Genomic DNA, 14,697 nt, shown 5'->3' on the forward strand with positions numbered 1-14,697 from the left:
CATCCTGCCCCGACCCCTCCAAGCCCCTCGCCCTTCTTCACGTGTCCCCTCCCCCACCACACCCCCCTTCCATCCCCCTCAGGTCTCCACCCGGGCCCCCGACACCCCCAGTCCCTCTCCCTGGCCTCCGCAGCCACCCCGCCCTTCCTCGCGCCTCCCCGCGCCCCTGCCCGGGCCTGGGCCCCGGCCCCGGCCGCGCTGCGGCTCCGGCCCTGGCCGGCAGGGGCCGCTCCTCGCGGCGCCCGGGGCCCCTCCGCGCCCGCCGCCGCCGCCCGCCTCCCCGCCCCTTCCCCGGCCGGCGCTCCCGTTACGCCGCGGAGCCGGGAGCCCGAGCCCGAGCCCGCGGCGGCGGCGGCGGGAGGCAGCGAGGGGGCGCCGCGGCGGCGGCGGGGCCTGCGGGGCCTGCGGGAGGGCGGGCGGGCCGGCGGGGCCCGGCCAGGCCGCGATGGCGACCAAGAAGGCGGGCTCGCGGCTGGAGACGGAGATCGAGCGCTGCCGCTCCGAGTGCCAGTGGGAGCGGATCCCCGAGCTCGTCAAGCAGCTGTCGGCCAAGCTCATCGCCAACGGTACGCGCCGGGCGCGGGCTGGGCTGCGGGGGGCACGCGGCCTCCGCGGGAACGGGCCCCCCGAGGCGCGGCGGGGCGCGGGCAGGGGCGCGGGCAGGGGCGCGGCCGGGCCGCCAGGGCGCCGCGGCCCAGGGGATGTGCGCGGGGCCAGGCCTGGCGGAGCGCGGGGTGCCCCGGAGTCACGCGGTGTGGGGCCGAGAGGGCGCGAGGGGCTGTGCCGGCGGCCCTGGGTTCCAGCGTGCAGGGCGGGCTTCTGTGGAGTCCGGGGCACACGGGGGCTCAAGGAGGTCAGGGGCCGGCCTTGGGCTTCTAAGAAGTTGGAGGTGATGGGGGGACTCCTTCAGGACATGAGTGTGAGTGTAGGGGCAGTCCAGAGTGTGTGTATGGTGCACTCGGGGAAAATCAGGATGTATTTATGGGGGTCCCGCGAATGTGGGTGTTGAACAGAGACCCCTGGGAAACATGGTTTGTAAACATATGTTGTTCAGGGGGCTCCCGGTGGAGGCTCAGGCCTGGGGCGTGCGGGGGTGGTGGTGGAAGGCCGGTTGGGATGTGTGTTGAGAGAGTAACGTGTCAAAAGCTGCAGACCTAGAGAGGTAGAGATTGGGAATACAGGGGAAGTAGAGTCAGGAGAGTCAGGAGGGGGAGTATTGTGGAGAGAGGTGGGAATATGATTGAAGAATGTTGGGAAATGGAGTTGGCTGTGTGTGGGGTCTGGCCCAGAGGAGGAGGGGGTCTGAAGGAGCCTCTGAGTAGGAGCCTGGTGCCTGCAGTTGGCCCATGACCCCTTTGAATTAGTTCCCGTACCCAGTCAAATCAAAACTGCATCTAGAATGCCATTCCAGTGCACAGCTCCACGTGGCCTTATTTGTTTTGGAAGCAAGTATCTTTAATATTTGCTTGTCTTTTAGTACCTGCCAAAGTGCTGGCACCAGTACAGTGGTGAGAGGGCAGAGGTTTTTGTCTTATTTCATTTTTGGCTTCCCGGGACTGGGTGAGCACACGCTGGTTGAACAAATGAATGAAAGAGGGAATGAATGAATGCTCTAAGAAAGGACATTTGCACTATTTTCAACCTTCTTACTTCAAACTACCTAGAAAGCAAGAGGAATGTCACATGTCCTCATCAAGGATGGTTTATGTTTGTATCTGGTAGTGTTAGTGCCTTGAAATAAGAACTTGGTTTTGTGCACTCTCAACTATGGTTTCTTGGGCTGGTCAAGTATTTTCTGGGTGCATACAGGTGCCATAATAGTGCCAGGGGCGAAGACCCTCCCTGGGCTCAGCTTGGTGGAAAATGTTGATTCTTCTTAGTTAAGATAGCATTTGAGGAAATGTTCAGTCCCCTGGGCCCTAAAGACTGCTTGCCCTTGCCCTCCCTGTATGGCTCACCTGCTTGTCCTCTTGCTTCTCTGCTTACCTGCAGCATTTTCTCTTTTCTTCTCAGAGTTGGACAATCCTGGGTCTACTTTGTCACTTACCAGGTGTGTGGGCATAATGATACCTTTTGTGCAGGTTGATGTTAAGATTAAATGGGTCCTTTGTGAGCCTCCTGTTTTTTCCCTTGTGAATCCACTTGTTTCCTGTTCTCTTAGGTCATTCATTCAACCAATATTTGTGTGCCCACCTGTGCCAGTCACAGAACTGACCAAGTTCCTACCCTCATGCACTTACCCTCCTCTGAGGAGGAGACAGATGATAAGCAAATATGGAATAAATAAGCAGGTTAGCTTTAGATAGTGAGAACTGATTTAAAGCAAACAGACAAGTTAATGTGATTGAAAATGACAGGCAGATGAGGGAGGATTCAAGCTATGGTAGTCCCTGGAATGAGAGGGTAGGTGAGCTTTTGGTGGATTGGGCCCATCTTACTCACCTTTCAGGTCCTCCACAAGGCTCGGCCCTCTTCCCTGGGCCTGGTCGCTGTGGCCTAAGCTGTAGTCACGAATGGCGCTTGGGCAGGTGGGGTTTGCAGGGCACTGTGATCCATGGGTGTATATGCAAGTTTGGTTTTGGGAAGCTAAGGAGATAGATTTTTGTCCTGGAGACTCACATGGTGAGCAGTGGCTTTTGATGGCAAAAGGTCACCCAGACTTGAAAAGGTCAGGGAGATTGCTTAGGAAGATAAAAAATAATAAAGCCAAAAAAAGATGAAACAAAACCAGAATTATTGTGGCTTTCCTTAACATTCAGAGAAGTGTTTGAAGGAGGGTCCTCCCCTTCCTTGGGCTAATGATGGTTCCCTTGGGCTGGTAGTGGCATTTCTTCCTGGCTTTGGGGGGGCACCAGCTCCCCTTTAGGCCCTATTGGGTGCACTAGTTCAAGTTCTGTGCAGTTTTTGCAAAATCCTGAAGTTAAAGCATTTGCTACTTAGAATAAGGAAAGCAAGTTAATGTCATGTTTATCATACTAAGGCAGAAAAGAGCACAGTCTTTGGAACCAGCTGGACTGGAGCCTGATTCTTATGACCTTGGCCAAATTGCTTAACTATTCTGAGCCTCAGTTTCCTCGTTTTAGAATAGGGATTAAAAGACTTACTTTACAGGGGTTATGAGGATTAAAGGAGCTAATATCTCCCAGGACTAGCCACAGAGCCTGACACCTTATTCACTTATTTATTCATTCCATAAATATTGAGTACCTGCTGTGTGTTAGCCACTGTTTTAGGCACTGGGAATATACCAGTGAACAAAACAGACAAAAATGACAAAAACCCCAGCCCTTATGAAATCCACATTCTGTTATATTTAATAGTAGGGAAGGGGTAGGGAGACAGATAATAAGTAAAATCGCTAATTGAAGCTCACGGGATGTCAGATGGTGGTCAGTGCTGTAAGAGGAATAAAATGAAAGGGACAGGTGCTTTGGGAGTGGCGGGGGTGGGGATGAATAGGGTGACCCTGGAAGGTCTCACTGAGGAGGAAGAGTCTGAGATAAGAACTAAGGTGGTGGAGAAGCAAGTTCTAGGGAAGGGACTTCAAGGACAGAGGAGTGGTGGGGCCAGATCCCGCAGGGCCTCGTAGGCCATAGTTAAAGCTTTGGCCTTTCTCTGGGGGAGATGGGGGCCGCGGGAGAGTTCGAGCACAGGAACCCGTGGGCTTCCCCACCCGGCAGCCATTAAGGACTCTCAACAGTGAACATTTTCAGAGCCTGCTCCTTCAGCCTGACACCTTTGAATTATATTGGTTTAGACATTTTGCCAAGAGGTGGATAAGGAAGAAAAGTGCAAATGCCAAGTTGAAAACTGAGCCCAGAAATCTGACTTCTGCCTCACACCCCATTGCAGTCACCATTTTAATCGGGCCATCTCAGAAAACTAAACTGTGGTAGCTATCTCTGTGCCTGACCCTGGTGAGTCTCAGCAAGAGAATGATCCCGTAAGTTAGGAGCATGGGGGAAGGTCCCACTGGAGTCTAGGCTGCTACTGCCTGGAGTGTGGTCCAGGGATCAGCAGTGTGGCTATCACCTGGGAACATGGCAGAAGTGCAGACTCCTGGGCATCCCTGTCCCCTGACTTGCGCAGTCAGACTCTGCATCTTAGCAAGGCGTCTGGGGCTTCGTGGGCACTGGGAGGCCTGAGGCGCCCTGGGCTGGAGCTGAGGCTGCTGCTGGAGAACTCAGGGGTGAAGATGGAGAACCTCACGCTGGCTTCCTGTTGGCTGACGGGCCAGTCCTGGCCCTGGCAGGACAGTCCCAGCTGCTCTCTCTTTCCCTGCAATGTCACCCTCCAGCCTCCCAAGGGTGAGGTCACTGATGTGTGTGAAAGTGCAGTGATCTGGCACCTGGTTTTAAATTTGGAGTTACCTGTGGCTGGCTCTCCGAGCCCGCCCTTCCTCACTGCTCACTCCGTGAAGGCGGTTCTGCAGATCCAGCGGGCTGATCCATGTCAGCCTTGGTGTAAATACCGGTGTTATTCTCTCAGTTGACTCAGTGTAACCCTGGGCAAGGCAGGCCGAGTCCTGGCTGTCTCCTGGCAGTGAAAAAGAAAGTGAGGGACCTAGACGCGACACAGCTGAGCTAGTGCCTGGTCAAGACTCCCCGTATTTCAGTGAGAGAAACAGGCCTCTGAGAGGCCGGGCCTGCCCCAACAGACAGCCGCTTCCTTTGCCCAGGCAGTGCCGGCTCCTTCCCCGTCTGCTAAGCTTCTTAGGCGAGCTCAGTTGCGGAGCTCACTTAGAAAGATTAGGCCCCACATGGTCGCTTCTCCCTTAGGGGATCATCGTCTGTCTGATTCGATAATATTTCGAGACATTTTAATTACCTCTTGGAGACGAGTAGGTAGGGGAATGGTGTCTGAAACAAAGGATATTTCTGGGGCAAGGTTTGGTTCCCAAATGTATTTGGACCATTAGGTGGGAGTGAAGCTCTTGCCTTTGCCAGTAGCTGCCATTCGTGTTGTTTGAAGACAGGGCACATATGGGATGTGCCTTCCCGCTTTCGGGGGCAGCCTGGGCCGCTGGACGCACTCATTCCTTTGTAGCCTTCCCCCAAGGGGGATCTGTCAGTGGTGGACTGGGGGCCTCCCTGGCTGGCCTGAGGGTCTCCTCTGGAAACAAGGCTGAGGTTTAACTGAGAGTCTCTGCTGAGGGGTAGAGGTGGCCCTGTTGTATGGGGATGGCTTCTTTGGGCATGCCTGGGGCGCCACAGACCCCGAGGAGTCAAACTGCTCCCAGAAGGCAGGGAAGGACACCAGTGAGACCTCCGGGGACCCTCCATCCTAGCCTTCTGAGGCTACCCATCCTGCTTTGAAATGCTCTGCCTTGTTCTTTGAAGGACACACCTTGGTGGCAGACCGCATGTCCTGAGTTTTGGATTAAAAAGATTCACCTTTTTGACAGTGATGGGTTGATGGTGCCGAGCTAGGCATTGGGGCTTGTGGTCATGGTCCTCAGAACAGGACATTGACGTCTCATGGCTGTGTGAAGTGGGGCTGGGACTGCTCAACTCTTCCCCTGGCCTCATGCTTGGGGGAATTTTCAGGCACTGAGTCGGGAGAGCACTTCCTGGCATTGACCTGCTTGCTCGGGCCAGCCTTTCCAGCATGCCCTCCCATCACCCTGGTGCGCAGCCCTCTTCCCCCCACACCCCTTGGCTAGTTTGCACTCTTCTACACACCTTGCTTCTTGTCTTCCCACCTTTGCTCACATTATTTGACTCTGGAATCCTCTCTGCAAATCAAAAGCCTGCCTATCTATCAAGGTCTGGTTCAAGTTCCTCCCAGCTGTCCTTCCTTCACAGAAAAGGCTGTTTTTCTCAGAGAAGATAGCAATACAATGTTAGAACCAAAGAAGACCTTAGAGATCATGTATTGCAGTTTTTAAACTGATGTCGAGGAACCCCTTGGGGAACGTACTTTAGGAGCCTGATGGTGGGGAGGGCAGGCCTCACTCACGGAAGCAGTCACACCTTTCCTTAAGGTTTCCTTTGAAGGAAGGGCTAATATACTTAAAACAAAAAACTTTGAAACCCATTGATCTAGTCCAGCCTCTTACAGATGAGGAAATAGTCCCAGAGAAGGAGGTGTCTTCCTTAAGGCCACCAGCCAGTGAGTGGCAGAAGCAAGCAGGGTAGATAAGAGCTCGGGCCCCAGTGTTCAGTTGCTTGAGTTTAAAGCATGGCTCTGCTGCTTCCTGACTAAGAGGGTAACTTCACCCTACAAAGCCTCCTTTATAGAGTGGTGACACACATCCAAAACCTTATTTCTGAAGCCCTCGGAGCCAGACATGTTTCAGAATGCAGAATTTTTGAGAACATGGTACATACTGGACATTATGTGACACTCCCAATTGGGTCTGGGGCAGCACTTCGTTGTAAAACATGTGAGTATTTCTACATCAAAACATAAGAGCAGTGACTGCAAAAGGGATAAATAGACTATATAAATAGTCTCACATTAGTTCAGTGGAGATTTTGCTGCCCAGTAAATGAGTAAAATCAAATATCAACTTTCGGTGTTTAGAGAGTTCTGCATTTCATAATTACAGATAAGGTATTTTGAACCTATAATAATAATGTCAAACTTGTAGGGCAGTTGCAAGGACCAAATGAAGAAAAAACCCAAAATACCTAAAAGGGTTTCTTAGCACAGTGCCTGCGTGAAGTTGTCCGCTGGTGGCGGGAGTGTTACCATCTCTCATCTCCCAGCTCAGGGCTGTTTCCCTCCCCTACACCGCCTGTCTTGGTGGTGCCTTGTCTCCTCACCAAATGGTCAGCTTCTAGAGGGCCAACAGCCGTGGTTCTACTTTTCTGGCCCCATATCACAGAGTCAGGCTCATAGCATGTGCTGTGTTGAATTGGGCACAGACTATCATGAGCCAAGGCCCCTGAGCATTTGGAACAGGCCTGTGGAGGTGAGGCCGAGGGTACCCAAAATGGAAGTGAGGACCAAATTACCAGAGATGACTCTGCCCTGGAGGAGTAGTGTCACGCAAAAGCTGGTGTTTGCTTTGGGATCTGGTGGGGTCATGTGAGTCTGGGCCAGCCAGATGATCCCTGGTTATCAATCCAGCATTCTCCACTGCCCCTTGTTTACCTCCCTCCTGATTGAGCCCAGTCAGCCCTCCCATGGGCCATGTGCTTCATTGTAGGTGACCGTGGTCCCAGCAGGTCCACTCCTTGCCTGTGATTGGTTGAGGCATGAGAATGTACTTAGTTCTCGCTAGTGAGACATCAGGGAGCGTTTGCTTGGTGGGGGTGGACAGAGCTTCTGGTCAAGATTTTCTCATGCTTAAGAAGGACATACATGCTTAAAAGGGAAGAAGTTGTCTCTCTTCTTCCCCTTGAGGCCTGGAGTTGTGGCCATTTTGTGGCCATGAGGGCACCTGGCCCCAGAGTGAGGCTGACTCCAGAGGGTAGGAGTTCAGAGACAAGAAGAATATGACCCTTGATCACATGGCTGAGCTGCTGATGGCATCGGGCCTGGAGCAGCCCTTGTCTGGACTTCCTATTATATGAGATAATAAATTCCTTCCTGTTGAAGCCACACTGAGTCTGGTGTTTGGTCATTCCTTGCTGCTGAAGGCGTTCTAATTGGTACACCTCCTCACTTTCCCAGAGCATGCCCTGCACCCCAGCTGCCTGGCCAGCCTTGCCTTGGGTTCTGGGGAATCGCCTTTGCTCCTAATTCACACTGGACTCCCATGGGTGGATTCCTGTCCCTCCTGCCCCTCTGAGTGACCTTATGCTAGGCAGGTGGTGGAGGGCTTTAGGCCTTTGATATGCATGAAATCCAGTGTTTTTTATCTGAGAAGCCCAGGACGAGGGAATAGGTTTTTCTGAGACCTCTCCAAAGTGTCCCCTTCAGCCACCAAGACAAGGATGAGTGGTGTTTGGCATTTGGGTGCTGTATAAAATATGAAGAACAGCCACAGCCACAGGAAACCTAGTGGATGGCGACAGCCTTATCTCCCTTGGGGTTTGTCTGTCCTTGCTCATCAAGTGTGGCGGGTGGTGGCAGCGCCAGAACTATTCAGAGCAGACCTGTTTGGGCTCTTTCAGAAGTCCACCATGCCTGGAGTCAGAATCCTCATGCATTTGCCCTTCAAGTGACCTTGTGCACATCTCTTGATCCTCTGAAACCTTAGTTATCTTGACTTCATGGGTGTTAAAACAAGTGCCAGTAGGGAAGAAGAGTGAACAGCATTTCTTGGGCAGCTTGTGTGTGCCAGATTCTGGGCCTGAACTTTTACATGGATCCCAGTTAATCATCACAACATCCGAACGAGGTCAGGGGTTTTAATTCTCATTCAGGGGATGAGTAGACTGAGGCTCAGAGCTGTTAATTGAGCTGGATTCTAGCCCACTTCTGACTAGTTCCATTATTCTTCTCCTACACTAATGTTTTTCTAAACTGGTTGGATCAAAGAATCACTTAGGGCTTGTGATATAGAATCCTGCTGGCAGAGCCCCACTCCCAGAGGTGCTCATGCAGCAGGTCTGGGGTGGGGCCAGGGTTCTGCAGTCTTTGGCTCCCAAATGCCAGCACGGCCAGTGCTTGGCACACTTTGAGTAGCACCGAACTAAGGGACCCTGGACATTGTAGATTCCCAGACATCTCCTCTGAGGGTGGCAGTTCTCTTAGCCCAAGGTAGCAGCTGGAAATCTACATTTCTAAACAGGGCCTAAGGCAGTTTGAGCAGGTGTGGGAGCACCTGCTCTGAACCACAGTGGTTACTGTTTACTGAGCATCTACTGTGTGAGGGCACAACCCCAGGTGTAAGAGGGGCATCAGAAGAAATAGAGTTAGCAGTGCAGCAGCCAGGGAGAGCTTACAGTTCAGGACTGTCACTGACACTCTGGGCAGCAGTGTCACCTGGGGGCTTGTCAGCAACTCAGATTCGCAGGCTGGGCCCAGGCTGCTGCTTCAGTAGGTCTGAGCAGTGTTGGGATGCAGGAAGCAGGGTTGTTAACTAGTGCCCTAGGTGACTATGACACAGCGAGTTCCAGGACCAGACTTTAGACATTATTGTCCAGGTGGGAGACAGAGTGTGACCCTGCAGCCTGAGGACAGCAATGACAGTGTTGCTTACAAGATACACAGGGTACAGCTGGGTTACTGGAAGGCCGAGGCCTACGTGACCATGGGTAAGGCCGGCAGAGTGCTAGGTGGGCAGGAGGGTGGCGTTAGAGTGACCAACATGTCCCAGGTGGCCTGAGACTTTGCTGGTTTTAGCACTGAAATTCCTGAGTCCTAGGAATGGCCTCCATCCTGGGCAAGCAGGCCAGCAGCTCACCTGTCAGGTGGGTGGAGGCATTTTAGCAGAGGAGAAAGGAACCTGGTGCAGAAGAAAGCAGAGGACTTTGCCCTGGTAGACCCAGGTTCGGATCCCGGTTCTGACACTTCCTGCTTGCCTGGCCTTGGGTGAGTTACCCAGCTTCTCTGAGCCTCACTCTTTGTCTCTAAGGCTATTTTGAGGCGTTGGATAGTGCAGTTCCTGGCGCCAGCACCATCTGAAGGCAGCCTCACTGAGTCAGGAGTCCTGTGTGTGGAAGGAGGGCAGAAGGGTCCCGCTGCTCGGCTCCTGGCAGGGGTGAAGGGAGTGGCCGCAGCAGTGATAGTGAATGTAACAAGGCTCACGGGGTGGGTGGTTTCCTGTTGTGCTGAATTGTGCCCAAGGCCTGAAGCTGAAGACAAGCGGTGTTAGCCCGGTCAGAGAATGAGCTAATGCAGAACTCGGGCTTCAGCCCACAGCTGATGGACATCACAGTCTTCTTCCAGCTGCTCATTCAGCGCTCGGTGAGCCCGGCGCTGTATGTGGGGTCCTGTGTGTGTAGTGGGGACCCAGAGATGAACGTGACTGTTAGACTCTCAGCCCCGGGAGGGCAGGACTTTTTTGGTGGTTTTATTCCTTGCTATTTCCCAAGCAGCAGTATCAGAGTCTGGCATACAGTTGCTGCTCAGTTAATTATTAAATGAACAACTTAGCCTCCATCCTTGAGTAGTTCACTTGGACTCATTTCCTTATCACACGCTTGCTGAACACCTACTGTGTGCCAGCCACTTCGCCCAGGCCGTGCAGTGATCCCCAAGCCCCCACACTTCTGCTAGGGTCTGGGACATAGGGACTGCACACACTTGTGCTCAGGGCCAGGAGTGTCTGCCTGAGACCCAGTCCCACATCTAAGACCATCGGTGTCCGTGGGGTGGCTGTGTGTGGCCCTGTCTGCCTGCGCTGTCCTGGCCGATGGATTGTTGTTAGAGCCGACTAAATGTCTGGGACCTTCCCTCCCTGCGGCTTGTGTGGAAGTGAGATGGACGCTGCTGAGCAGCCTGCCTGGAGGGGTTCTGGGCCCCTGCACTGTCCTGCCTCGCCCCCTTTCTCTCTGCACATGCAGACTGGCTCACCCCATCTGCTGTGTGGCCTGGCTCCCTTGAGGAACTGCCCTCTCTGGCCCTCACAGGTGCGAAGCCCAGCAAGAAGCAGTGTTTTCTCTCAAGTTAGCTAGCCCTCAAGCAGTGCCCAGTCGGCAGGGTGGTATGCTGGGGGTGCCAAGCCCAGGGACCTGCAGTAAATGCCACTTTCCCTCCCCTGGCCCAGCAGGCCAAGGGATTCAACTCTGCACACAGTTCTGTGCCCAGAGGCCTGGGAGAGTGGTCTCTGAGGCCCCCCGGCATCTGGCCCCACGGCCTATGGGACCCTGCCTGCCTCTGCCCCACCACATTCGCGGATGCGTCCAGCCTTCTTTCTGCCTGGCATTACACCTGGAGAAATCCTGCCTCACTCGGGGGAGTTCCTCAGGCCCACCCAGATCCCACTTGCTCCCTACACTCCACTGAGTGCTCGGGGTCCTTCCACGCCACCGTGCCAGGACTTGCGGGCAGAGACTGGATTGGGGCTTTGAGTCTTTAAGAGAAGCCGGTCGACTCCGTGTGGGTGTGTGTTGGACTGGTCTGTGTGGAGCTGGCTTCCTGACGGGGCTATTTCTAAGCCTTCTGGGCCGGCCTGATAACATGCCCCTGCCCTGTTAGAGTCACTTCCTGCCCTGCTGAGCTCTGGGGATGGGCCAAACCAACTCCAAGCTAATGACTTCCAAGTTACCTTTTCTTAGGTTGGGTTTCCCTAGGGAAAGTGTGTGTGTGTGTGTGTGTGTTAGACCAGCGTACTCACTTATTCTGCCAACGCAGTGGAAGTGTTGTCTTCTCTTCCCACATTTTACTCTCATCTCATTCTCCCAGCCTCTGCGCCGTGCGTGGATGTGGAGAAGAGGCTTGGCCTGAGGCCTGAACTCTGCCTACCAGGATTTTCCCGGGATATCATTTCTGCCTGCTTCTTTGGGGCCTCTTAATCTCTGACTTTTGCCATCTTTGCCTTTCAGTCAAGAGTCCCAAATACCCAGGCCCTCTGAACTGGGTCGCAGTTTACACCAAGATAGTTGTGGGAGGGGGAGGAACCAGCAGGATCCCCAAGGTAGAAATGGGATGGTCTTGACCTCGGTCAGTAGTCATGGCCAGACCTTGTGCCAGGAGAGCTGAGTCTCCCAAGAGAAGTTGCATGGTTGGGCCCTGTCCACGAAGGGGAAACCTGTTTATTGATTGATTCATTCCGGAAATTATTTATTAAGTCCCTACTATGGGCCAACCACTGGAGCCAGAGCATGCTGTGAGAGGGATAGGTGAAGTAAGAGCTAAGGTGGTAAGTTACAAGGATTTTGGCCTTTGCTTTGGGGGAAAGGGAAGCCTCTGGAGGGTTTAGAAGGGCGGGGTGAACTGATATGGCTTGTACAGAATCAACTCATCCTTATTTTCTAGTAGAGGTGTGTGCCCCTGTTTGCGTCCACCTCTCTGCCTGTTCGTGCCTGCACCCGGGCAGCCGTGCGCTGCTGGAGAAGGGACGGCCACAGCCCTAGGAGGGCACCACCGCTCATCAGCAGGCTGTGTCCCCACTTCCCAAAGCGTCTGTTCCCATGCTCTTCTCTCTGAGGGCCACTCTCTCACTCTTAGCTCATGACCTTGCCTCGTGCTTTATTGAGGACATAAAAGCAAGTAGGAAACGCCCTCGTTCCCTCCCACCGAGTCTACCAGCTTTCCATCCTGACACTGTTCGGAGGCTTCACTCTTTTCAGCGGCCAAGAGCCCTTGCGCCTTTGCTCAGAATCTCTTCTGTTCTCACCTTCAGCATGCACAGATGCCCTGACTTTGCTGCTGAAGCTTCCCCAGCCCCCCATTGCTGTCAAATGTCTGCCCCAGCACTCTGCGCCTTTTCCTACCAAGGCCTGGTATTGCTCTCTGCTCCATGGTACAATGTAAAATCAGGATTTGCCTTCAATCCATTTCCTCATCCCTATGTATTCGTTTCCCGTGGCTGCTGTAACGAGTTATCGCACATTCGCTGGCTTCAAACAATGCAGAGTTATTCTCTGAGACTTCGGGAGGCCAGGAGTCGGAAATGAGTCTTACTGGGCTAAACTCAAGTGTTGTCAGGGCTGTGTTCCTTCTGGAGGCTCTGGGGGAACCTGTGTCCCTGCCTGTTCCAGTTTACAGAGGCTGCCTGCACTGCTCGGCTCATGACCCTTCCCGAGTCTTTAAAGCCAGCAGTTTAGCGCCCTGGAGCCTCTCTGCTTTTGTCCTCACATCTCCTCCTTGGACCCAAGTCCCCAACTTCCCTCTTCTGAGGACCAATGGGCCATCCAGATAATCCAGGATAATTCTCTGAATTCTCCTATCTCAAGATCCTTAATCACATTTGCAAAGTCCCTTTTGCCATGTAAGATAACGTAGTCACAGGTGTCAGAGATTAGGATGTGGATATCTTTGGGGACCATTATTCTGTCTGCTATGACTCCAATCCAATCCATCACTAAATCTTGTTTATCACCGAACTGTCTTCGCCCATCTGTTTCTCTCTTTCTGCACTATTTCTTACCTTGCCGTTGTCCAAGTTGCTGTCACTCCTCTCTTGTCTGTCTACTGTAGTAACCTTCTGTTTCTGTCCCCGCCTCAACTCCCACCCCAAGTCTATTCTCCACACAGCACTTAAGTCAGAGCATTTTACGCCCTTGCTTAAAAACTTTCAGACTCCTGAACCCAGTGTGGTGGCTCATGCCTATAATCCCAGCACTTTGGGAGGCTGAGGCAGGAGGATGGCTTGAAGCCAGGAGTTTGAGACCAACCTGGGCAACAGAGTGAGACCCCATCTCTTCAAATTTTTTTTTTTTTTTTTTTCTGAGACAGAGTCTCACTCTGTTGCCCGAGCTAGAGTACCGTGGCATCAGCCTAGCTCACAGCAACCTCACACCCTTGGGCTCAAGCGATCCTTCTGCCTCAGCCTCCCGAGTAGCTGGGACTACAGGCATGCACCACCATGCCCAGCTAATTGTTTCTATATATTTTTAGTTAGCCAATTAATTTGTTTCTATTTTTAGTAGAGACGGGGTCTCATTCTTGCTCAGGCTGGTTTCCAACTCCTGACCTTGAGCGATCCGCCCGCCTCGGCCTCCCAGAGTGCTAGGATTACAGACGTCAGCCACTGAGCACAGTCTCTACAACATTTTTTAAAATATTAGCCACTTCCATGTGTAGCACATACATGTAGTCCTAACTACTTGAGAGGCTGAGCTGGGAGGATTTCTTGAGCCCACGAGCTTGAGACCAGCCAGGGCAACATGGAGAGACCCTGTCTCTACAAAAAATAGAAAAATTAGCTGGGTGTGGTGGCACACACCTGTAGTGCCAGCTTCCTGGGAAGCATAGGCAGAAGGAATGCTTGAGTAGAGGAGTTCAAGGTTGCAGTGAGCCATGATTGTGCCACTGCACTCCAGCCTGGGCAACAGAGTGAGACCCTGTCTCAATAAGTAAGTAAGTAAGTAAAAAAATCCTCACACTCCCCATTGCACTTAGCACGGATGCCGGACTCCTCACCTGGGCTGCCCTTCCCTGCCCCTCTGCCTACCCCAGCCCCAGCACGGTTCCCTCCATCCCAGCCACACTGGCACTTCCATTGTCCCTAGAACACGCCAGCTGCTTTCCCACCTCGGGGCCTTTCCACGAGCCATTCCCTCTTCTGGAATGCTTCTCCCGTAGATCTTTGCATGACTGATTCTAACTCTTCATTCCGGTCCCAAATAGCCTCTCCTTGGACTCTTTCCCTGATATGACCACCCTAGTCTACAGTAGCCACCAGCCACTCGCTGGCATGCCACTCTGTTTTAATTCCCTGCACAGCTCTCACTGCTGTCTGGCCCTTTCTGGTTTATCTCGGCCTTCCTTGTCTAGAATGTAAGCCCCCTGAGGGCAGGGAGCTCTCGGTCTCCTGCACCTGGTAAGTCCCTGGTGCTGGCAGGTGCTGAATAAATGCTGGTGAAGTGTGATGTGCAAAGTGCTGCAAGGAACATGATTAGCTCAGGCCAAGGGAGCAGGGGGAGGCTGCTTCAGGCTGACCTGAAATGTGTCTTAAAGGATGCCTAGGCTTTGGGCAGGAGAAGGGAGGGAGGCATTGCATGTCCAGGCACCCTCGAGTGAGACAGATGGCCACAGCCTTGGAAGGATGCTGAGCACCCGGAGTACGTGTGTGTGGGAGGCTGGTGGCCCGGGGAGAGAGGAAATGGGCTCTCTGTAGTGACCGTAGAAGTCAAGGGAAACTCCTCCACTTGGCTCTGAGCTGATGGACTGGGCCATCGGAACCCCTCTGTGGGA

General features: G+C 53.3%; 1 protein-coding gene across 3 annotated transcripts in view; it reads left to right on the forward strand.

Moving 5' to 3' along the window:
- The first annotated feature begins 373 nt into the window (after window positions 1–373).
- Window positions 374–14,697, forward strand: part of TTC7B (tetratricopeptide repeat domain 7B) — a 255,105-nt gene continuing 240,781 nt past the window's right edge. The window contains exon 1 of one of the 3 annotated variants that reach the window (XM_020285594.2): window positions 374–566. In XM_020285594.2, coding sequence (XP_020141183.1) covers window positions 446–566 — 121 coding nt within the window. In that variant the 5' untranslated portion in view covers window positions 374–445. The remainder of the gene's footprint in view (window positions 567–14,697) is intronic. The other 2 variants (XM_020285596.2, XM_012773950.3) reach the window with 2 other exon arrangements.

The sequence above is a fragment of the Microcebus murinus genome, chromosome 6 (genome assembly GCF_040939455.1).
Source record: "Microcebus murinus isolate Inina chromosome 6, M.murinus_Inina_mat1.0, whole genome shotgun sequence".
In the NCBI taxonomy this organism is placed as follows: domain Eukaryota; kingdom Metazoa; phylum Chordata; class Mammalia; order Primates; family Cheirogaleidae; genus Microcebus; species Microcebus murinus.